General features: G+C 35.9%; 1 protein-coding gene across 3 annotated transcripts in view; it reads right to left on the bottom strand.

The window, feature by feature from the left end:
* Window positions 1-26,443, bottom strand: part of LOC109069640 (cadherin-4-like) — a 225,409-nt gene that overhangs the window by 180,347 nt on the left and 18,619 nt on the right. For 2 of the 3 annotated variants that reach the window (XM_042734278.1, XM_042734277.1), the window contains exon 3: window positions 10,301-10,412. In XM_042734278.1, coding sequence (XP_042590212.1) covers window positions 10,301-10,412 — 112 coding nt within the window. Of the gene's footprint in view, window positions 1-10,300; window positions 10,413-12,509; window positions 12,765-26,443 lie in introns of those variants that run through there. The other variant, XM_042734276.1, reaches the window with a different exon arrangement.

The following is a 26,443-nucleotide window of genomic DNA, read 5'->3' on the forward strand; positions in this document are numbered from 1 at the left end:
GCAGAAATGGATTTATTTGCGCTCTTTAGTGAATTATCACATCTAGCACAATGGCCATTGGACATTATGGACTTTTCATTCACATTCAGGTCTCATACCTCACCTCCAAATTATCTGTTGTAAACAGCATTCATGATTTGAATAAATAAATAAACCAAATATCAGCCGAGGGTCTGGTAATGCTTACTTTTTTTCATATGAAACTGCTGCATTTGGTGATAATGGATATTGTACACACTTGCAGAATTCAAAATTAAGCCACTGGTTGCCAGGGATGAAATTTGAATAGTCCTTTTGCAAACATAATTTTTACCCACCAATGGCCAAGCTCTTTATCAGCGCAAAAGTGCTGAAGTCTGTGCCACCATACGTCTTTTTAGTTACAGACCACAACAGTTCAGTGAACATGAAGAGCTTGTTGCAGGCCTGTGGAAAATTTATACAAGGTCTGAAGAGGACAATTTAGAGTCCGAGCACTTGCCAAAGATATTTTCTGATAATCATATTTGCATTCCTGGCTGACATCCAGGGAACTTCAGCAAGCTTTGGGAACTCAGGAAGACCCCCTCCCCTTTTTCTGCTTCTGCGGTCTCACCTGGCTTCACCTCCTCTCGACATGTGTTTCCTTGTCCTTCAGCATTTTTACTTTTCAAATAGGTTTTGTTTGTACGAATGCATGTAAGAACATATAAATAAAACTACAAAGATTCTTTAGAAGAGCCGATCAATGCTGTAAGTGAGTGACCATGTTGAACTGGCAGCACAGTGGAAATTTATATTGATTTTTCCTTGCCTTACTCCAGTCCCCAAAGCAGCTCCAGGATTCTAGAAACGTCTACAAGTTCGAGCTGATATTCATAATTTACAAGAGATGCCTCCCCGTTATGGACAATATAAACGACTTAATAACAAAAGAAATCAATGAAAGGATGGATGCAGATTCTGTATGGATAGTTCAGTCTGTTCCAGACTGTCAGTGTAGACAATGGCTTTGAAAGAACCAATAGTCACATACTTGGGATTTATATTATGAAGTCCACAATATTTCTATTAATATCATTCTCCTCCTCATAGTCTGATTTATTAATCTGCCATTTCACTGGCCTGGAAAGCTTATTTCATAATTGTTTTCAAAAAGTGTGCCTCAAAGAAAACTTCAAGGAATGTAACATCATGCCATTACAAACCCATATGATTTTTATATTTTCTATGGCACACAAAATGTGCATAAAGGATATTATGTATACACATAAGAAATGTAAAAGACGATCAAAAGTCTTCCTTTATGCTCAAAAATGAGAAATGTTGACTTGGAAACAATCAAAAATAAAATAAGGATAAGGTCAAGTAAAAGTACTAAGAGCCAGATTTACAAAACAGGGCAAATTAGAGCATAATTCCATAAAAGCGCTGATCGGAGGGGAAAATCCTGCGGGTGATTTACAAAAAATGCCCACATTAAAGAACACAGACGCATTTCCATAATGACCAGCACAATCTACCAAGAGCAGCACAAATTACCGCCTGCTTTTTTGGGGGCATAAAATAATGGTGCAACTACCAGCAATTTGACAAGCGCAAACGTTAGCAAATCTCGTTGCGTGATTCATTTGAATACTCTCCTCCCATAAATGTTGTATCTGAAAGGGATACTCCTACAAATAAGATCTAGCACAAAAATAACTGTGCCCATACCTTTTCAGCGCTAATTCTCCACTGCACGTCTTTAGTAAATCCTGACAGTACTATTTTAACGCCAAAAAGGCAGTTTGCGCTGGCACAAGCTGCTAGTAAATCTGGCCCTAAAACTAAACTAAGCTACCAATAAGTTAAAGCTAAATAACAAAATTACTAAACCTTAAATTAAATATGAAAAGGAATGATATAAAAATAAAAGCTATATGTCGGCGCAATAGCTTCGTTGTAGTCATTTTTGACTTTGAGAGCCACTTTTTACCAATTGTAAAAGACCAGCCAGGACTTTAAAAAGTCACCAAACGAAATTCAAACAGTTCGGAAAAAAATATGACAGTATTTAATTTCTGTATGAACTGTCTCTTTCTACAGAACATCATATTTGTGATATCATCAATGATACAAGGTTTCATAAAGATTAGGAAAACGGAGCCGAGAGATATACCAAGACTAATCCTCTCTTCCAAACACCTAAGTTTCCTCTCTTCTCTCTCTGTCCCTCTCTTTTCCAACTCCTTAATGAGTCAAGAGATTGACAGCTGGATTACTGGGCCAGTTTGTAATCCTTTAATTTCTCCATTTAAGATAATCACTCACTGAATGGAGGGATGCTTCCACTTCCTGTGGCCGTTGTCAATCAAGTCAAAACGCTGCAAACCCTGAATGTAACCCCAAAGACACAATCAAATGACAAACTGTCAGGCTGGAGAAGAGGCTGCGTGCCAGTGTTTGTGTGTGATTCAAATTCAAGACGTCAGCCAAATATTCTCAGCGACACCTTTTCTGTTTTTCTGTGTGTATTTCTCTCTCCTTGTGAGTCCTGCATTTATTCAAGCAATCAGACTAAATGCATGTCCGACAGTCCCTGACCACAGCCCTCTCAACAGAATCTCTTTAAGACAGCCTGAGGACTTGAAGTGAAGCTGTCTGCAAGCCTTAAAAAGGAAAAGAGAGAGAGGTGCATAGATAAGGATAAACTAAGGCTGCATCTTATGAATACAATTAGCATTTCTCACCTCTTTCTTCACATGCTCCCTTCTTCATCTCCCCCCCAGCCCTTCTGCGATCTCCAACAGCGGAAAAAGGCTCTACACCTCACCTCTTTCCTATTACCTTCTTCAACTCGGTTTAGATTGGTGCCAAACCTTGAGACTCTCTGGGCTGAATCATGTTCGCTTTCCCGGTGGCGTTTTAGTATTTGCTCCTTAAAATAAACCCACCATGTCAAAGGAAGAAGTAATTAAAACAGAACCTAAGGGCACAATGAGGAATTAAAGACCCTGCTAGGTCAGAGTCATGAAACTTGTAATGGCCTGCTGAGAACACACATGCATATGTATATATAGAAAAAGTGAGATAGTTTGTTTAACATGTAGTTTAACATTCCTGCTGTGTATAAACATGTATTTTTATACATATATACCTTAAGACAAATACTCTTAAAGTATCAGTACAACCAAACAAAAGGAAAATGATTTTGTTTATTCACCCTCTTTTTGTTTAAAACATGTATGGTCTTTTTATTTTATTTTTTAAGGTAACATAATAATTGAAATAAATCTGAAATATAATACAATAAAATATAAATATTGCATGAAAACCTGAAACTTGAAAATAAGAAATTAGCAATGAAATGAAATAAAGTAAGATTAAGCTGAAGTACTAAAATGACTAAAACTATATATATATATATATATATATATATATTATATATATATATATATATATATATATATATATATATATATATATATATATATAAAAGAAATAATAAAGTTAAAATGAAATATTTTAAAAATATTGAAAATGATAAATATGAAACAGTAGTAGTACAAAAATAATGCTAAAATATCACTGCATATAGCTTAAGATGCACAATTCACATGGACATGAAGTTGAAAATGAAGTTAGAATTGTATAAATTAATTTGATGAGTTAAATTAATGCAAATTCATTAATGTTGATTTGCTGTTTATATAATTTTTTTTAAGTGTATAACGAATGGAAACTGGAGCTTTCAAAAAAAATACACAAAAGCACCATAAAAACAGTCGATATGACTTGACCTCTGCCCTAACTGTCCATGGCATGTTCATGAGAGAAGTACCAATGCCCAATCTGCGAGCGAATCATTCGTTTGTGTCAGCTGTATTCAGTGAATCTGAAGGAATGAGTCTGAACAATTTTATCACCAGTAAACTATTTCCTTATATTTCCTTCTACCCATTATTTGACAGTTTGATCACACAGAAAAGTTTTATAGACAGAAGTTGTGCTTTTGGATTGAAGTGTCCTTGCGTATGCATAATATTTTTTTCACCCTGATATACAACAAACTGAAATTTCTATTAAAAAAAGAAGCATTCACTTCAATATTGCTAGTAATGAATGAATTCACATCATTTTTCTTTCAAAAGCAGTGTGCTCAAGGCCTTCCAGCAGAATCACAGCCCACTTCTGCCACCTCGATCTCAGGTTAACGACCTTAAGCACCAAAGCATCTGAATACGTTAGATCAGAACATAACTCTAAGTGACGGGGCCAATGCAAATGAGAAATGCCTTGCTGGCTAATAGTATACATGCAGCCAGCAGTGAAAAATCTGCCTTTAAGATGGAAATCCAATCTGATTTATATTCAAATAGACAGTGAACCATGGTTTCATAAGAAAACTTAATTAAGAACTGCTAGGTGAGTTTTAGAAAGAGAGCATGAGATAGAGAGAAGAATGGGAAGGAAAATAAAGATCCAAGGAAATCAAGATTTCTCCCTATAGACTGATATATTGTGGACCACTAGATGGAAATGCAACGGAAAAATAAATTAGGCATGACACATACCAAGTCTGTGCATATGGTACACTCTTGAATGCTTGGTCCACTTGAGCTGAGTAGCAGACCTAACTAGATTCTGTTCAATAACAGCATATAATGCAAGAACATTTCATCTTTGAGAAGAGCACAAATTATGTTATCTTCAACTGGGCAAAATGTAAACATCCTTGAGCATTACAAAACCGATAAATAGAACATTTTTGTTTCATATTATCATGCTGTATACGATAAAATCAAAAGCTTTAAGTTTTGAAAGCTGTTATTTAACAATATGTGACCATGAGATGGAAACAGTAAGATGAAATGGAAAACTGTTATGAAACTGAAAAAAGAATTTTCAATTATAAAATAATTAAAAACATCTATTCATATTTGCCCCATTAATATCATACAATACAATACAATGCAATTTTATTTATATAGCACAATTTAAAAACAACCAAAGTTGACCAAAGTGCTTTACAACAGTATACAATGACAGAAAATAATATAAAAAGTCAAAAAAAAAAAAAAAAAAATACAATTATGCAATTATCGAACACAAGCTGTAACACAGGTGATGTTCCTAAGAACAGAATTATAAAACAATAAATCAAATGCCGAAGAAAATAAACAGGTCTTAAGAGTGGATGTAAAAACAGACAAGGTCGGGGCAATTCTGATGTGAGATGGGAAACAATGGCCAACAACCAAAAAAAAGCAAGTTCACCTCTGGTTTTTGATCTTGTCCAAGGCACTTGTAACAGATCAGAATTAGTAGATCTAAATGATCTCGACGGAGTGTAAGGCTGTAACAGATCAGTTAAGTACTGCGGGGCCTGATTGTGAAGAGATTTAAAAACAAACATTAACATTTTTAAATCGATTCTACACCTAGCAGCCAATGAAGTGAGATTAAAACCGGTGTAATAGTCTCATATTTGCACTTTCCAGTAAGAAGCTGAGCTGCTGCGTTCATAAACGTATTAATAATTTTCAACAACAATAATAAAAATAATAATTTATTCTTATTCTTATAATTACTAATTTTACTCTTTTAGACTGAATTTAATCCAGCTCATCCAATCAGAATTCAGTCGAAATGTTCCATTTGATAATAAACTCTTAACCCTGTTATGTTTGTGACTGCAAAGCTACACACAGGGCTCAAGCAGAACCATCCTAATGAGCTTTTGTGAATGTCTGTATCCATGAGAGGTTCCACAGCACGGTGTAAGTATGGAGAGCAATGTGTTTGCTAGATAATGAGGTAAACTTTAAGACACAAGTGGAAAGCCGAGAGAGAGCCCGGGAGTCCAAGCGCCAAGCGTCTCCATCTCACAGGCGGAGTCCTAGTTCTGGTTTTATTGTAAAACTGTCGAAAGATGTCTGTGCATTTGGATTTAATGGATGTCCTTGTGGAAGAGGTATATTTTTTAAAGCGAAAGGACATCTAAAGTGGGGCCTTACTATATTTTATTGATGATAAAATCTGGTATATACGTAAAATATCTAAGAAATCCAAGCAGGCACTATATTTTGTGGCACTGCAAATGCCACAAATCTGCCAGAGAAGTCAAATGACTCTGACTATGCATAAGCACTAGTAATTAAGATGATTAATGGCCGCCTCTGAACTAACGGCAAAGGCGACTGACTTCCATTTCCCACCAGCACTGTGATGGATATTAAAGGGTTATGCATTGAAGTTCATCGCTCATGTTCTCTTGAACACATTGTGACAGCATCCATTCAGACCACCATTTAGGGGTAAGTGCAACTCAAATCAGATTGTTCTTTTGTGTTAGTGTGTACCTGTCCTCCCCCCCATCTCCATCTCCATCTCTCTGTCTTTGGCTTCAAAGTGCCTGATCCTGCTCTTAGGCAACATGATGGTTTACACTACAATGTGCAATCAGTGGAATATCCGTTTTCATGGTTTATCTCTCCCAGGTGGGGTCCTGCTCTGAAAAAGGCCCACGCTCAAATGCTCCATTCGTCTTTATGGACAATATACTCTCATAAACGTTTTGTATGTTGTATATGAATCCTTATTTTTTCTTCTTTTCTTCTATGCTGATCTGATTGTACTGTATGCAGATTACAGTTCAAACGTTTTTTTTTCTTTCTTTTCTTTTGATTCTTCTGTTTGGAAAAGATGCATTTTGGTTGATAAAATGAAGAACATTTTATTTATTAAAAAATGCTGAAATCCCATTTACACAAAACATTTATTTTAAATTTAAATAATTTTTCACAATATTATATATATATTTAACTATCCATTATATTTTTAATAGATTAAAAAACACAGCCTTTTGAACAGTAGTGTATATTAACATCAAAAGAGTCTAAAAGTATAAGACCACAAAAAAAAAAAAAAGTTTACATTTTTACATTTTCAAATAATTTCTAAGTGATTTTGTACAAATATAACAGTTGGTTCAAGTAAGCTTATGTTAGCTAACAGTTATGTTATGTTAGTCATGTTAGTTAAATAATAAATACAGATACAGCAGTTCATGTTAGCTCGCATCCAATAAATAATATATACAGATACAACTTCTGATTTAAATAATGTATAAATGAAGCATTTACAAATATTTATCACTGTACGTTCATGTTAACTAATGGAGTTAACTAATGTTAACAAATGGAACCTTATTGTAAAGTGTTACCATGACAGCCTCATGTCCACTGGCTCATGAACTATGTCATTTGCACACACAATCAAATTTGCATATATCTTTACATATGTCTTGTTTTTACAGACTGTATATAACGCTCCTTTGTTCCTTTAAATTGTTCCAGAGTGGTTTCAAACGCTTAGACCCCACCGTACACGTCAACACAGCAAGACGGGCCATTTATGCATGAGTTTATACGTCTATAAACGTTTGCATAAACACCGGAAGACATGACGTAACACAATAAAACCAATAAAATATCATTTTCTCCTGAGCCAGACTGCCTACCGCAATAACGAGCAGCGCTAAATGATCACATCATCAGTCAACGTTACACGCGGTTCAAAACTTCCCATTTACAATCCGGAATCCAATCATGTAAAACACAAATGCTTACCATACCTATTTACCGTGGCCATGCGGGTGCCTTTCATATGCTCCTGAGGCCAGCTGAATATGTGACAACCCTGGCATTTATATTTTGTCAACATAAATGATGAATTTTTTTCACATGCTGAGTGAAGATGAATCATGTCTAGCGAGGCAGAGCGCCTGAAGGGACTCACACTGTCTGTTTTTACTGTGTAAAGATATTAGAAACGTTGGATGGTTGAATTATAACCACTCCGGTCGACTTCATTCGAGGGCCGTGTCTTTAATAGGCTCATTATCCATAGAAGTACAATAAAAGTGATCAAGAGGATTAGAGCATAATAGGTATAAATGCACCGCTGCTGTCATCATACCCAAACTTTGCGATAATTAAAAGCCTGGTGCAAGCAAACACCTTTGTAAATGACTAGAAAATAAACACAACAAGCTAGCGGTGTAATTAAACGGAATCAGCAAATTGCATCGCAAGCAGCTGCGAGACCAGCGGACAGCTGGCAGACACCCCGACTGCTCTGGCCATGAAAGAGTAGTCATATCTGATTCTGTTTGGATGGCCAGCCTTTAGAGACCAATGCTAAGCAGTACCTAGAGAACTGAGATGAATCGCTCACTCTCACCCCAGTGCGCTGCAGCCATATTAAACAGTTATGGAAGCAACTCAAGCGGAACTTTCTACTCTCGGTTCCTCGGCTGTGTTCAACTCTCAGACCACACCGCGCTCCTGAGAATTCCCACCTCGGCATTAGCATTCTCGAGGTGTCAGACCAATGTTTACAATCACGGCTAAATTGACGCTGAATTTTCTCGACTTGATGCGCGCTGGCCCTACTGAGTGCACCGGCTCACCCATTACTCTCCCCTTTGACGGTTCTGGGTTACACAAGACTGTTATCATTAATGTCCCTGTGAGGCGACCCCACTCCCCGATTACTACGGTTCCTCTGAACACATCACCCTTCCCGCAGGCCGGTGACTGTACATTAATCACTCTCTATAAGGGCTCATGCTGCAGCCTGACGATATACACCCGAGTGCCAAGTTGTGCTGGGGTAAGCGTGATTTTAAAATGAAGAGTGCACTATTGGATATTGAAGGAAAGGTGGCTGGTGGATATTATGGGCACAGGCTCGAGAGTGGATCCCAGCAAAATGCTCATATCTAAATCCACGAGTAAACAAAATGATTGACTCATGCGCAAGCACTTGGACACACACGCCAACACTCCGCCGACTTGCTGTGTAACAAGCACATCTGACATGTCAATGACTGACAATGTTCCCTCAACACCTCCACAGGCTGGAATCAAAACAAACAGATCTTATACGTACTGCAAACAAGGAGTGTTTCTAAAAGTATTTTATTTCATAAAATATAAATGATAAAATGGATCGCACAATTATTGCGAAGATTCGATTTCGTGTTCCCGCATCAGCGCAGAAGTTGCAGCCAGAATGAGAACAACAAATAAATCTCCCTCTGCACATCCACGTTTGTGTCAATAAAACCATTGATTACTCTGATAACAGTTATACTCAATCAAAGTTTGAATGCGGTGGGAAAAAAACAGGTAATTCATTGAATCAATGTGCCATTTTCTTGTATGATTTGTTTCTGCAAGTCCAATTTTCCCTCCGACATCTCCTACCGTAACAGCAAAACAAATTTCATAGATAAAGCAGATCCCTGCATAACGCGCACACACACACACACACGTACAATGACAATGAAAAGCGACAGAATAAAAGGACGGCTGAAATCTTGCTGAAAAGAAGTGGGAAAGAATTGAGGAACTGTATTACACGCAGGACAGAGGGGGAGCGGGGTGGGTTGGAAGCAAAAGCTTAAAGCTCAAAGCGGCAAAAACACCCAGCGGGAGCTGAACAGAAGATTTAAATGAGGCTTCTGTAGCCAGCCGGGCCAATGAACTATCCATTTAATTCAGATGGGTTTCTTTCCTTTTTTCATTTATTTGTGTTTTTAATCATCCAGCAAGGGTTTTGTCTGAAAGTCGAAAACTAAAACTGAATAATATGCATATTGATTGTGATCAGTAAGAGACACTGGCTTTGTGCATTTTATTAATGTAGACGTGTGCCAACTGTAGCTCTCAATGATTAGGAACGCTTATACGCTTTCGACATCCACCACGAAGGAAATGTAGTTTCTGGCACAGCGTGGATGTGTTTCTTTAAATGCATCACCTGACGTTTTGCAGACCTTGAAAATTGCATTTGAAAAGCATTGTGTGTTTTAAACATGTTCTAATTGCATAACTGGTCCTGTGTGTACTATCAACATTCAGCACGCTGGCATATCTGCATCCCCGCTCTTCCTTTCTAAACCGTTTATTTGTGCTTGTTATTCCACACTGTGCTTATTTTAAAGCTGGATGAAACTGGTTTTGGATCACTGTTAACACCTTTTGAGGAATCATACAGTAAGCACAAGTAGTGTACATTACTGCATAGGTGAAAATACCAAAGAATACTCAACAGAATCTTCTGATTACTTGACTACATAAATGTGCAATAATGAAGCTAAAATGATTTTTAACATATTACATTTAGCCTACACACAGAGAACGATGGAGAGAAAGTGATGCACGAGCATTTACATTCACCCACAAACCTGTTGCTAAAGCTCCACTGAGATTAACACACACACACACATTTAAACCAACGCCGTATCGTGCAATGCACTGCAAGCTCTTACCTTTGTGAATGTTCAGGCCTTGCAGCACACCCCTGGGGACAAATACGGTGTAGAAACTCTGGGAGAAACCTGGTCTACATGGAGCGATGGTCTGAGCATTTCCGTGACTCCCCTGAGAAAGACAGACATTATTGGCTATGAAGACACAGGAGAGGGGAAGTGGTTAGGCAAATTGATTTGTGACCACAGGGTTGTGGTTCTTATTCAAGGTTATCGAAACTGATATAAATACCTTTAGGAGGCAAACTCACAGAGCAAGGATGCAGTTGTTTTACTATTAGGAATGAATAGACAAGTTTAAATACCTTTTCTTTCTTTTTTTTGTCTTATGTACCCTCCACTCAAGCAACCTAATCAACAGTATTCATTTGAACTGGATAGCTTTATTACTGATATTACTATTAATTCACGTTTTATAAATTGTATTATAATGACTTTAGTCTGTCAATATCAGTAATTAATAAAATTAAAAAAAAATGGGATAAAACATATTCTGTTATGAATATCATCAATGCAAATGTATAAAATGTTTAAATTATTAATAGGTCTGTTTTAATAAATTATATCATAATCACTGTAGTCATTCAATATCAGTAATTTCAGTACAATAAAATACAATTAAATTATTTTAAAAAATATGCTTGTTTAATTATCAAGATTAGTTGTTTTGTTATTTTTATTACATTATTTATGCATTTAAAAATGAAAAATAACAATTATATTTTGTAGCTCTAACAAAGCAATATATCAATCTTTTCAAGCACCTATTGTAACCTGCTTAAATACACTCAGCTGTGCACGTACTCCTGGTTACGAATCACAGTCCAGTAGAGTATTTGAATATTCAATAGTTCCATGCCAATGAACACATTCTAAATCTAATTCGTATGCCCTAATGGTGGTTTTAAAGAAATTTACATGAACGAAAACATCCAGAGCTTTAACAAGAGCTAAACGAGCCTGTTTGATGATTAAAACAAACCGAGGGAGAAAAGGGGGATGCGATGGAAGACAGAAAATGCAGAGTAAAGAAGGTTGTGCTGGAGTTCTGCCATGTAAATAAGCAGAGAAATTGTGCCCATTACACTGGCATCTATTTTAGGATAGTGACCTAGTGTGTGTGTGTGTGAGCGTGTGTGTATGCATCAATGGATAGTGCTCACCACGGAGATTTAGCATAATTAGATGGTGGGTCATATTCAGGTTATGCCAGTCTCAATATGGTGGGCTTTTCTAAAAGCAATTCACGGTTTAAACTCAGGCCTCGGCTGTGTCTGAACCAAACAAGAGGTTGCCTTAAGGGGTCTCTCTCCGTATATTTTTCCATTCTGAAACACAGACAACTATGAACCTGAAAAATCAAGACAACAAAGAGCCGACGCACTAAGCTCTTTCATACATCCACAGAGGAACGGTCTGTGTCAAAGCATCCCTACAGATCACATTAGTCAGAGGGCTGTGAGATGGATACTTTCTAAAGCAGCGCTGCCTCTACCCACCATGTGAATACAGCTCTATAGCTACATTTCACCCCCAGCCGGATACAGATTTTATTCTGAATGAGTCATCAAAGAGAATGTCAATATCTTTCACATTCAACAGCAATATGTCTTATTGCCAGAACTTATATTTACTCAACACCCCAGCACTTTCTAGATTTCATTAACTGCCTATGTGCGTCTTTAACTAGGCTGCTATATTAATGTTTCATAATTCCACTGACCAAAGCAACCAGCTCTCTAGTATCCAACAAGTTAAATCATTCCTGACGTTCATATTAATGAATATTCCATAACATGAATATTAATATGAAAACAATTAATTTGCATATTCATATATTCCTCCAGTAAGGACAGAGCAGCACTATTACTCGCAGACACACCACAGGCATCGCCGCATCCTCTGCAATGTGTGTTAAAAGTGCAGCTGCAAGCCACTGCAGCCTCCCGATAGACGACCAGTGTTCAGCACAAACTGATTTACTTGTTTGAATGTTATTTCAAAGAAAGAAAGAGAAAAAAACGACTGTTACAGAAGTGCTACGAAAGCAATTCTGCATTTCCAAACACACAAAGTAAACGCTCGATGCACCACTTTTAGTGAATAAGCGCATACAACGCATAGACACAAGTGCACTGTTCCGCACGGTCTGTCTGAATTCAAGAAGTGTTACTTCCAGAGTGTTTGTAAATAAAACATTTAGTCTTACCAAAGAGGTGCCCACAACTAAGGCACACGCCACAAGAATCGCGCAGCCGGTTTTCATTTTGGCCATCAGCAGAGGAGGCAGATGTTTGTTATTCACAAACGTGGAGATAATTCCTGTGAGACGTGCTGTCGGTTGCAGGGTTCCGCTGAGCGATGCGAGAGAATATTGTCCCGGTCGGTCTTGCGCACTACTGCAGGTGGACAGGCGCTGTTCAGCTCAGCACCACGGCTCCGCTGGCGGCGTCACAAACGCTACAACTCCTCCTACCGCAGCGTACTACTTAAAGACGCACTACAGCACGCTTGACAGTTAAAAAGGCGCGTATTGTGTACAATCTACATATCTACTTTAGATTAAAATAGCCTGCGGATGCTGTCAGGTGGCGAATTAATTGCGAGGGGCTTTATGGTGGGGTCTGACCACTGTAATTGAGGTTTTGGGGGTTTCAAAAACATAAATTCTTTTTACACAAATAATTCTAACGCAAAAGTTAGATTACGAGCTTTCGCTAAATAAACGCGCGAAAACATTAGCATTCGCCTTCGGAGTAACCATAGCAACAGTTCGGTGCTCGAGCGCTTTGCGTTAGGAACTACTATATCTAACAGTGCATCGAAAAAAAAACAAATATCCTCCTGTAATTATTAATCACTTTATTATGGATTTAATTAATAGATATGCAAATATACCACAAAACCTTAGTGTTTTGTTTAAATTGTTTTGAAAATAGTTTACACTATACACAACTTTTGAAGAGTAGCCTATTTTCCGTTTGTTAAAAGTGATCATAAGTTATTGAATTGTAACCCTGCACCACAAAATCATCATAAGGGTAAATTTTTTGAAATTGACATTTATACATAATCTGAAAGCTGAATAAATAAGCTTTCCATATGGTTTGTTAGGACAGGACATCATTTGGCCGAGATACAACTAGCCTATTTGAAAATCTGGAATCTGAGGGTGCAAAAGTCCTTAGCAAAGCATAATACTAATCAAAAATTAAATTTGTATATATTTACTGTAGGAAAATTCCAAAATGTCTTCATGGATCATGATCTTTACTTAATAATATCCAAAAGAGTTTCAATCGAAACATTTTCAGAATGTTTGGGTAATCATTTGTGACACTAGCAACATTTGTTTTGTTGTTGTTGTTTTTTTTTTTTTTTTTTTGGGGGGGGGGGTGGGTCTGTTTGAACATTTACCATGGTAACAATTAATAAAACAAGATGATAATTAGAAGTGTTGGGTGTAATGCATTAACAAGTAATAGATTACCGTCATTTAATTACTTTTCATTAAACAGTAAAGTAAGGGATTAATTTCTTAATTATCTAATAATAAAGCTCTTATATCTGATGTAATTGAATTGAGAACTGTATAGAACAATAGTGAATTTAACTTCTAATTTTAAAATGTTCCTATATTAAAATGTAATTATGTCCCTTCAAATACTATGATCAGTTCACGAATAATTAATGCAATTTTATGTTATTTATTTATATTTATTTATTTCAGTTTCATGTCAATCCTTGTATTGTTGTTGCTGGTTGAAATTGATACAGAATTTAGAAATTAATTAGTAATAAGTAATGCAATACTTTTTAGAAAGAGTAATGAGTACAGTAATCTAATTACACTGTCAAAGATGTAATTAATAGCTAGTGTTTACTTACTTTTTTAGAGTAACTTACCCAACATAATAGTTAGCCACCACTGTTATGAAAAAAACAAATTAAACACATTGAAAGAAAGATTTCAAAAGCTGCTTACACTATTAGTGAATCCGCTATTTATAACTGAATTACAGTGGAGGTGCAGCAATAACTGAAGTGTTTAATATAAAAGATTTACAGGGTAAACAACAAATTAATATTTAATCAAAGTTTGAGACACAAAGCACTGCAAAAAAAGCACAGAGTTACAGATGTTTAAATACTCTCCAGTCTTCCCTGCCGTGGTAAAATTCTTGTAATGCTGCTTCTGACCTGAAGTGTAAACTCCTAACTGACTCTTTCCATGAATAAATAAGACGGGTTGTCCGTAGGCAAAAACGTCAGTCTTACAGGCTTCATAATAACCAACTGCATGCTATAGACTGCAACGCAGGATGCCATTTCACACTTCACTTATTTCTCTGTCTTTTGATCATAGCTGAGTTGGCCACATAACCTGCTGTGATCCGTTGTAAAAGACCTGTATCCCATCTGACGTAACTGTTTTAAACAGTGAGAAACAAATATAGCTCTCCAAGTTATTCATAATTTACTTCCTTGGCGACAGTCTTTTCGCCCAGAATGAAAGTAATCAAAAGGCCGTCGTCCACATTTTAATGACGCTGACATTTTCTCGCTCATCTGAGTTGGTAGCTCAATTTCCATATCAGAAGGACGACGCCAGTCTGATCCAATCAAAAGAAACATGAGAGAAATGTGAATGTGCTCTTTTATGGCAATTAGGACAGACCAATTCGTTTACCTGACTTTTGACATTCTTCTGTGCATACTAAATAGGGGATCGGTTTAAGAGGCTCTTTTGGAACAACTTTATTACTCAGTTCATTCAATTAAAAACAAGAAGTACAATAGGTACTGACAGCAAGCACCACTCCACCAAATGTGAATGAATTCTCTGCTTCAAGCTGCAGGAAATGGTGTGCCGTGTTTGATTGTATATACACATCTTTACTCAAAGAAAGAACCACTGTGGACTGATCACAAGTCTCAGAGGAACCAGAGCTGGTTGACTCAAGTTCACAATGTCAGTTTTGAAATGTCTAAATGTCCACAAAACCATTCGCAAACAGATGGATATCCAGAAAAGACATTTATTGTTGAGATGAATCTCAACATAGCAGGATGTGGTGAATAATTCTGAGTTCAGTGGATTGCAAAGATTGGAGGTACTCTACTAGGGCTTCTTTTTTTTTTAAAGGTGTGTAAATTATTCTACTTGAGTACTGAACATTTGCCTAATAAAAACACCATCTGGGCACTTGAAGTGAATTGGTTTAAGGTTGTGTTAAATTATTAAGCAAATCTTTTGAAATGGGTCCCACTTAACATTTTTTACAGAAGACGAGAGTTGTGGGCCAAACACTGTAGATATCTTTGAACACTTTGTCACAAATCGAGAGCCACACACTGGTTGTTTTTCTTTTTAAATGGCTTTTTTCTGGTTACATTGACATATTTAAAGTAGTTTGACACTAAGCTTTCTCTCACGGCTTTCGCTCAGCTGGTCTGCGGTTTCTTCATTTTCGTTTGTTTGACAGAGGAAGAGACACACTAGACGTTAATACCCATACTTAGCATTCTGCAGTCTGGCTTTGTTCATCCAACCACACTCTACTTTTAGTCCCTGTATTCCAATGACGTGATCAATGTAATCCAAAGAATGAGAAGCGTAGCATAAACTGGATGACATTTCCATCCCAACCAAACTGAATGCCTCAGCTCCGTGTGGATGGCTAGCTTTATAAATAACCCATTATTATATTTAATAATTCATCGCTGTTTAAGTTGTTGGTGTCATCAGCCCTAATGGTTTGAAGACACCTGTATCGCTCTGGCTGCTTGAGGGAGTCCAGGATTGATTGTCCAAGCACTTATTTGAGTGTTCCAAATGCCTCGTGCTGCAATTTTACAATGGGTATGTGCAACACAACGGCCGTTCTTGACTGATAATGATGTTGCTATTTTGTATTAAAGGCATAAACCATGTTTTCAAAACCAGTTTTATGAATAACATCAATGTCGGTTCACAAATTTGTGGGGTAAAAATGGAAGGGCTGTAATCTAATTTAATTTAAGCATTAACACAGTGTTGTGTCAATCCATGGAAAATGTTAACAGCAGATGCAGAATACTGGTAAAAGGAAAACAAAGACATATAAAGACTAAAAAGTTTCTTCAAAAACAACAGCTTGGAGATAAAAACACCACTATATTTCTAATGAAACAGATGTGATTTCAGTGCATTATATGAAACCTCTCAGGCTTGCACAGTGAAAGCAAACATCTTCCAAAATATTAAAGGAATTTAAGCTCACTAAACAACACACTCTTAAGAAAATTGTTTCTAAACAGTACTAGGAAAAGTTTCTTCAGCTTATAACAATAGCAGAACCCTTTTTGGTGCTAAATAGAACCTTTTATAGGGTTGCATAAAGAACCATGATTTATTAGTATATTAGTGTATTTATACCATTAATATTAGTATCATTAATATTATTTGTATATACTATTAATATTGTTTTTACCCCTCTATCTGCCTAGTATTGTAATATCTTGTAGCCTCTATTAGGGTTTTACATAAAATCAGCAACAGCATCTTGTCAGTTAGGTACTCTTGTTTGTTGTTGTTTTTTGTTGTTGTTTTTTTTTTACATGTAAATTGTAGCAAAAATGGCAGTGCTCTAACAACAGTTATTAGAAGAATAAATTAATAAATGACAATTGACATTGAACATGAAAAACTACTTAAAGAAGTAAACAAAATAGAAACAGAAAATAGTGTAATGAATACCAAGTTCCAGTGAAATATTGTATTTTCATAACCCACTACAATGCCTTTAAGTATTTTGGTGTGATTGAGTTGCAATTTCTTTCTGCAGATGATGAGGTTGTAGGATGTGACAGCATCTGAAATGCACAATTGAGTTACAGTGTGTCTACTTCCACTTGTTTATGTGAGAAAAAATCTGTTTATGAAGACCAAAAGTTGACACTTACAATGATGTGAATTAGTCCAATTTGTAAAAATGTTAAAATGCACACTTTTTTAATAGTATAGCAAGAATACATAAACAACATGAGTGTTTTCTTGTTTAGATAATGTTATCTGTGTAAAGTTGGAACAAATTTAACAACAAAGGCATGGTCAAATTAGCGACATTTCACAGGCACTATTGAAATGATTTGAAGCTCAAATACTACACAAGCTTTCACAGGGAAAAATAATAATAATAATAATATTTTATAAATTATAAGCTTCACATTTCTGCTTAAAGGAAAAAAACTGCTTTAAAACTTTTCAAAAAAATGGCCCTTTACCAATTAAAAATTAATTTTGATGGTAATCAACATAATGCCACAAACACTATCGACTGAGTTTAAGTTGTACTGAACAAAAATATTCCTCTAAAACATTGCAGAGAGAATATTTCCAGTGCCTATCTACATGCATGCCGCACAGGGAACAGAGTCATGGAGATATGAAAATCCGGAATGTATAAGCAATTTCATCCATGGATGAAACTTGGAAACCTCTTGACTCCTGGTGCAAAGTTACAGATAAATATTTGTGTGTGTACACTACACAATCCACACAATAAGTCAGAATGTAGCAATATTGCAGCATAACAATATTGGCTTGTTGTGTAGATCCAATCACAAATGGAAAAAAGTGAATAAGCAGCTCTTCTCGCACCAGCCACATGCTACAGACAAAAGTTGTCATCCAAGTAAATGCATTTCGTATCACAGGAGACAAATGGAAGCGGTGTGCTGTCTGTTTCTTCCCGTGACCTTTTGGCTGCAGTTTCGAAACACAATGATTGCTTGATAGGCATGCAGAGCGAGCGACATTGACAAACGACGGCAGATGTCATTTGTATTTTCATTTGAACCGTAACCCTGGAATACACTTTGCTTAATTAACCTCACGGTGGCTGTTCCTCTTGGAGGGCTTCCTATTCACATCTTACCTTAGGGAAGAGGTGCAATCTGCTCCTGTAGATCTTGCATTTCACACACAATTTACAACGATGGAGATGCCGCACGTCACGGCACCACAATGAAATGAACATAATGTTTTCTATCAGTCAAAGGGGTCATTAAAGTAATGTAGCTGTTTGGCTATAAAAATGCACTCTTTGATACTAACATCATCAGACAACATTTGCGGAGTGAGGAGTTATGTAACCCGGTGCCTCCGGAATGTGATGTGCAAATGTTGTAACACATTTCAAATGTGTTAGTTTAACTTCTATAGCTGGAGAGCAAACCAGATCATTAAGAAGACTTAAAAGAATATCCAGGATCAATGCAAACCCTAAAATGTCTGTAAAAAAGACTTTAACAACATTACAGCTGAAACATTACATAATTTTTAACAGGAGAATGAATGTACTGTAAATCCATTTATAAAATTATAAGCTTCACATTTCTGCTCCAACAACTGGCCTCACTTCCACTGTAAGAGCCTCAGTGTAACCTCTATTCATGTAAGGGGCAAATCGAAATTATTTCTTGTGGTAATCAACATTATGCCACAAATGCCGTCAAATAAGCTTAACTCGTATTGAACCCAGAATATTCATTTAAAGCTGCAATGTAATTGAAGAAGCAACAGATATTGTGTACTATATTGCAAAAAAACATCCAAGTAAAACAGATTAATAAAAAAAATAAAAAATAAAATAAAAATAAAAAAGGAGGGTGGGGACTTGGTTTAATTCATTGATTGTTGATTGGATGGAGGCAAATCTGAATGTGTGTTTGCAGCTAACTGAAAGAAAGGGGTGGGATTTAGTCAGACAAAACTACTGGACAAGATGGGCATATTTCACCAGTCTATTGTATCGAGTAATAACAGTCTGAAGTCTAAGTAAATAAATAAAAAATACATATAAATAAAAACGTGCAGCGATGAGTAGTTCACAATAAGATCAATAACATGCATTTAAAAATAGATTTTCATTTCATGTCAAAATTAACAATCCTGTCAAACTCATTTCCTGCTGCCATGTCGTCTTTAGTCTCAAGGCCTCTCGACCCTGTTGCTTTTATATTTACTTTTTTTCATCAATTTAAAGCTGCTTTTATTTTTTGTTTGGTTTGTTCCCTGCTTCACTGATAGATCTCTTCAGGCAAACAAACAATACAGTTTGCCCAGCAACTTCACTACAGCACCAAGAGAATAAAACTTTTCCCACTTCACCATCATCTCAGCACAATGCCTTGCCATCCCAAGCAATAATATAAACAACAGTGTTGTTGTTTTTTTTTAATGCTCACACTGAAAAATGTTTTGCTCATTTTGAGTAAAATGCTAATGCAGCATTCTAAAGGAATGCATTCTAAATCACTTCTCTGCTCCTTTTTGGAGGTGGCGGGGGATAAATTAATAATAAATGGCATCTCGGGAGGGGTTTCGGGGAGAACGTTTTGCTGTTCAATAATGGCAACCTCACAAGTTCTTGTGTTTCAACAAAAATGCAATAATGTGCAAAAGTGTTGTTTGAATAATACAGAGGCTGCATGCATAAATAGCACATTAGAACTGATTTAATTATGCCACAGAGAAAGCCTAGTTTGGTATTAAACAAACAAATGCAAGAAAGCAGAATGAGCCAACCCTGTGGCGCTGTGATCACCCAACTCCCTTACTGGTTCAAAAGTTCATTGTCTGAATCAGGCAGTCATACATCTATTTTGTTTTTCTTTCAGTAGGGTACCAGTAGCAGCAACAGTCCTGGATCTCTACTATAGGTAAGATATGACATGAACAAGAAAAACTATGCTCTAAGAAAATGCTGGGTTATTTTTTTTTAACCCAAATGCTTGGTTCAGGCCGTTGGGTCATTTTATTGGTTTGTTTTTAATATTTTTACCCAGGTGCTGGGTTATTTTTTAACCTAAATGCTGGGTTCATATAAATGATGGGTTCATTCTAAAAAATGCTGGGTTAAAAACAGGTTATTTGGCAACCCAGCGCTGGGTAAATATTGGGTTATTTTTACCCAGCTGTTAGGGTTAGATGTTTTTACCCAACATGCTGGGTTGTTTTATTTAACTATTGTTTAAAAATTACTATATTGCTGGCTTAAAATAGGCTGTAAATTAAAACTCACAAACAGAATTACTTGAGGCAAGAGCAATAATCAAAAGATGAACATTTATTAATAGGCAAGAACACCCATAGACAAAAATATAAGACAAATTGCAATTTATTTAGTCATTTTATAATATTTGGGTGAATACAGCATAATTTACAATATTACATACATTTAAAGTCATTTAACAAGCATTATAGAAATAAAAACTGTAACGTTTAAAAGAAGCAATTTACTTTAAATGTATTAAACCATTATCTCTAATCCCTTTCCACAGAAATAGTGCTAATTCTTGTGCCGGTGGGTCACTGAAATCTGAGCCGTGATGGGATGCTGTTCACCAGGGGAACTGGGAACCTCAGACCACAGCCTCACGTCTCACCACAGCTGAAAAATGCTGTGACTGACTCTATAACCTGCCCATAAACAAACAGTACTGCGATTAGAGAAAATGTTAACATTAAATTAAATTATATTTAGTTTTATATCTAATAAAATCTGTTCGTTATGCAAGGCAAGGCATTTCCATCATGTGCACCAAATCGGCAGCGGTGGCGCTAATAAATGCTCTCTCCTGTATAGAACGCAAAAAGCCAGCGCACTGACTGAGTTGAATTAACCCCACGCTGGGCTGTTTCGTCGGAGGGAGGGGAGGGGTGTATAGTTTCAGCTGTCAGCGAGATTAACGCAGCCACTAACCCAACAGCTAGGTAACACAAAAACCACCCAGCAGGCTCAACTCAGTGGTTGGGTAGAAAAAATAACCCAGCATTTTTTTTTTAATTACCCAGCAGCTTAGTTACAGAAAAATTACCAAGCACCTGGGTAAAATTCAGCTAATGTCATAATCAAACAGATAATGAACACTATTAACAGCAATGATTATATGTTGCAATCAAACCATCATAAAAAAAATAAAAAAATAAAAAAAATGACCCATAAGGCTGAACCCAGCATTTGGATTAAAAAAAAATAACCCAGCATTTTTTTTGAGTGTAAAATCATTCTAGAACCTGAAGGTTGACACGCAAATGTTTTCCTGTATCTTTGTTTGGAATTTTTTTGTTGTTGTTGTTGGCAGAGCAGAGCAAAAACAGATAAAGTGACTGACAATATTGTCTAAAATGTAAGTTACTCGACTTTAACATCTTGTTTGTTGAAGTGCTGTATCACACAATCATGCTGCCTCTTATTCTAATAACTTATCAGAAATATTGTCACCACAGTGTTTCTCAATACCGGTCCCAATCTCTGGTCCTTTACAGTAATGTTAGAGTAAATTATGTAATAATATTTTTATATTAAATCACAAATATAAAAATGAAGAAAAATCACAACTGAAATTGACTGGCAATTATTGCAATGCATTTGACACTTTGATGTCAACCCAACTTTATTATCAAAGATACAAATATATATATATATATATATATATATATATATATATATAAAATATATAGGAAATATTTGCTAAAATAATCTGAATGTTCATGAATTTTATGGTCTCAGTGATTGTCTATAGGTGGAATCTAGTAAGAAGGTATATTTCAGCAAGTATTATATATGTTAACACTTTTGATAGATTGCAAAGCTGAAGGGGTTGACAGGACTCATGATTTGTTAAGAACAATGTATGAATGTGTTACAACTTTGTCTTATTTGTATGTGCCATCACCTCCTGCGTTATGCAGAAGAAACGTTGACCTTGATCTGCCTTCATTTTGACTCTGTAACTTTAATATGGTAAGCACATGGCCTTTTTAAAGCAAGCTCGAGAGCTTCAGGAAAAGCAGAGGGTGAGAAATGTGAACTGATTGGCGACTCCCTTTCTAGGTTGAGAAGTTTAATATGAAGACCTTAATCTGGACTGCACACCTGCACCATCAAAAAATAGGTGTTGGCAGAAACGAAGTGAAGACCCAATCTACCTGGAGCCCTTGGCTAGCATTACACCACACCTTTGAAAGTGATATTTCGCCGTTATCGTGGAAACCTGCCCTGAGAACAAAACAGGTCTTGTTCAGAGTTTCATAACTCTGGTTAGAGAACACTCTACTTCTGCACCTCCTGAAAGAAACAAAGCAACAGCTACACCACAGAAAATCGGAAATGTAAAGGTGCACTCAGTAAGTAATACTGATTATTCTTCACCTAAGTTTTTTTTCTTTTTTAAGTTATTTTAATTGGCTTTTCAATGCTTTATAGGACAGGACAGTAGAGAAATGTCAGGAAATTATTGGGCATATAAAGACATTATTATTATTATTGTTATAATTATTATAATTATTAACTCACGTCATGTGATCTCAACAAACAACTTTTCCCAGAACAGGGTTTTTCAAACGTTTTGATGCCACAGATCCCCAAATATAATGGTCGCCAATATATTTTTATAAAGACCTGATTCATACTGTCAAAAATAAAAATTTTTTTTAAAATATTGTCAAATATCATCTTGAAAATATATTAATATATTATTACTAAGTACATAAACATAAATAATATGAATAAATAATAATATATACGTAATAAATGTTAATAATATTAGTAATAATAAGTATTATTATTATTAAGTATTTATTATTAAGTTATTATTAAGTATAACAAAAAGTATTCTACATATTAATGGAATAAAATGTTAGTAATTACAGTATATAGCAGAAAGTATAATATCCACTTTTACATTATTATTGCATTCTTTCCTTCCACATTTTCTCTTTTTAAAAACCCATTTTAGAAGACAGAAGGCTGATGCACATATGTGCACACTGAATCATGTTTTCTCAAAAGTACTATTCCCTTCCTTGTGAGTAAACTATTATGACTACAAAACATTACTGAGCCCACATTTGGAGAAATTTGATAGTTAAACTTTTTAATATTGGCTTGTTAATGACAATGCATTCATTTTGCACCAACAGTGCTGCACAGAAAAATCTGTCAGCATAATTTGCGAGATAGATACAGAATTGCTTTTAGACATTTGACCTTTATCGCCCACATTCAACTAGCAACGCTGTCAAATGTGTATGCCGTACATCTTTACCTATTTGCATTGCGACTGCCCTCTGTATCTCCTTCAAGGTATAGATATGATATATTGACTAGGGAGCTCAGGGGATGTGGGTTCCCTCAGCTATTCAACTATCAAAGTGCCAGCACAGCAGATGGGGGGTAGAGAGGAGAAAGAAACAGACACTCAAAGAGAGAGCCTTTGAAAAAGAGGGAGGAATGCCTGGGAGAGAGGAAGAAGCCTCTCAGAATAGAGTACATAAAAATGAATGTGGGTCATAAAAACAGATCGGGGTCTTTTAATGGGCAGTAATTACATGCTAGTGGTGGATTTGGCTGTTCTGTGGCAAAAACCAAAGCAAAGACGGGAAGGGGAAGGAGTGGGCTGTCTGTGGGTTGAGCTATTGTGGCCGCACTGCAAACAAACAGCAGCTTTGTCATTATGCGTCTAAATGAGAACAAGTGTGTGAGAATCAAGGGTTCTTCAGTGACTTGATTTCTCTCAACAAGTTGATTGCAAGTCATTTTTGGTTTGCGCTGCTTCTTACAGTATGAATGTCCATGGTAAAAACATAAAAGCATCAATATCCAAGTAGCATGCAAAAACTTGAATTAATGAAAACCTCTTAAGTCGATTATGTGCAACTAAAGATCTTTCACTGTTTATCAAAGACAAAGGGACTTTATAAATGACAATAATGGATTTTGATTAAAGCAAAGCCTTTGTATGCTGTTTCTGAGAATTAATGATACCGAATAACTTAAGCTAAAATGGCTAATTGAGCTATTTATTTTTTAAATAATCATGTTGCACCAATAATAATTGCATGCACAAGTGTTTCTCTATATCAAACAATATATGCCTATGAAGTATTTAATTTAAGCACACATCTGTCATTTTAATAATTTACTGTTTTCTAATGTTAAAATTAAAAATTTTCAGTCAAAAAGCACAATTTTAGGTTAAGTATGAGCATCGGAGGCCCTCATCATGGCCCACATTGCATGCAATCACATTAAATGCATTTTTCTTCAGTCACATTAATCACTATGAAGTTAAACATCAATATTTCTCAAACCTTGCCAAAGGCTTTCCAAAGCCATCATTATCAGGTTTATAAAATTCTGTAATATTGAATCACTTTCAGCACCCCGACAATGTGTAATTTTTAACTTTGGCAGCATTTTCACACTTTAAAAATGCTGTCATCATTTACTCACCTTCATGTCGTGAATGCAATTAATTTTTATTAATGTTGAATCACACACACACACACACACATGGTGGGGGACAGGGGGGGAGAGCGAGAGAGAGAGAGAGAGAGAGAGAGAGAGTGAGAGAGAGAGATTTTTTATATATAAATGCATTATCATACTGTACACATAATTATAGGAAGCACTCAGTTTCGTATAATACTCTATGTAACTCTATATGCACAAGGAGGTCTGGCAAATGTTGAAAAACGTCTTTGGAACACACAGGATCACTTCAGATTAAAACCAAAATCAAGATTGACATGCAGTAACACTCCTATCCCAAGATGCACTACAAGTATTTCATTCATTCACTAGTGACTTGAAATAATAACTATATTAATACAGGAAAGATAGTCTTAGCTCATGTGGGTATCACAAGTGCACTCTGATGTGCCACTAGTACTCTTCTTAAGTATGCTTCATTTGCTTTCTCTCAGGAAGAACTAAATCATACCTCCTTTGGGCAGTGAAATGAATGTCCTTATTTAAAAGAAGGTCGTTTGAAAACATTAGATAGTTTACTTAACCTGAGCAGCATGTCTAATACATCTTTACAATACACTTTCCTTTGCATTTAAATTAATGAACAATGCTTAAGACCCAGGACAGTTCTATTTATGAATGGAGGGGTTTCATCTCTATTAAAGTCTAACTAAAAAGCTCAGACCTGGAAATGGGCCCAATATAGATCGGGAGGAAACTTTGTGAAAGACTGTGTGACAAAGAGCATTGAGCATGTGGAGGTAATGGTTACATGTGCAAAGCCGAATTTACACCCTGTTTCTAATATTATTTATTATTAACAGTTCTAGTATGAAGCGGTGCTGCTGGGAACATGACGATCTGAAGGATTCTTGGATAATTGGTTTGTGAAGCCACCTGAGTGTCTTATCTGAGAGGTGATTGTGGCTCATGTCTGGAGAGCTAATAATGAATGTTGCCCTTTCAGAATTGCTTCCAGAAAGCACACAAACTTTTGCAGAACAACTCATTTATTATTGCTTTTCCTTAACATGATTATTCATATACGGGAGACTGAGGCTAATTGTTAACTATCATTAAAGAGCAAAAATCTTATTAAAATATAATCTGAATGGCATATTGTTTTGGCTAGAAAATATTGTAATTAATATATTATATTATATACAGTATATGCTTTATTAACTGATTTTAATATATATATAATTTGAACATTCATTTGACTTATTTTACCCTTGTTTTATATTGATTCTGTGTTCTAATATATATGCAGTTTCTATAAGGCTGTAATGCTGTGCAAAGGGTGATGTTGAAGCTTCATTAATTTCTTCTGGCACCAGGGAGCGCTTCTCTCTGTAATTGCAGGAGTGTCTGCATTATCTTCAAAAGTTAACTGATAAGGAGTAGCTTCCTGCCACGGACACTGAATTCTTTGTTTCATTTGTGCTTTAAAGGAGATGTTTGGAGATTGTGTGCTTTTTTATATCTTGCTGTGAATGACTTCAGATGCCTATTCTATTTCTTTCTCGGGAGCTCTCATAATAAAGATGCCTCGCACCATCACACTCCCCGGCTGAATTTTGGCTTAAATAAAAAAAAAAAAAAAATACAAATACAAGAAAAGATATTGTGATTTTACTCAGTATGCACTGAAAATAAAACATGTATTTTCTTTTTCATATTTTCTACAGCCTCCTGCTCCTCTGATTATTAGTCATAACTACTAGGACTTTCAATTTAACGTGTTATTTTAGTACAAATTACATTCAGTATTAATCATACAAAATAAAAATAATAAAGCACTGATAAGTTTGGTCCGGACAGTGTATGCATTAGATTAACACAA

This window comes from Cyprinus carpio, chromosome B11 (genome assembly GCF_018340385.1).
Source record: "Cyprinus carpio isolate SPL01 chromosome B11, ASM1834038v1, whole genome shotgun sequence".
In the NCBI taxonomy this organism is placed as follows: Eukaryota; Metazoa; Chordata; class Actinopteri; order Cypriniformes; family Cyprinidae; genus Cyprinus; species Cyprinus carpio.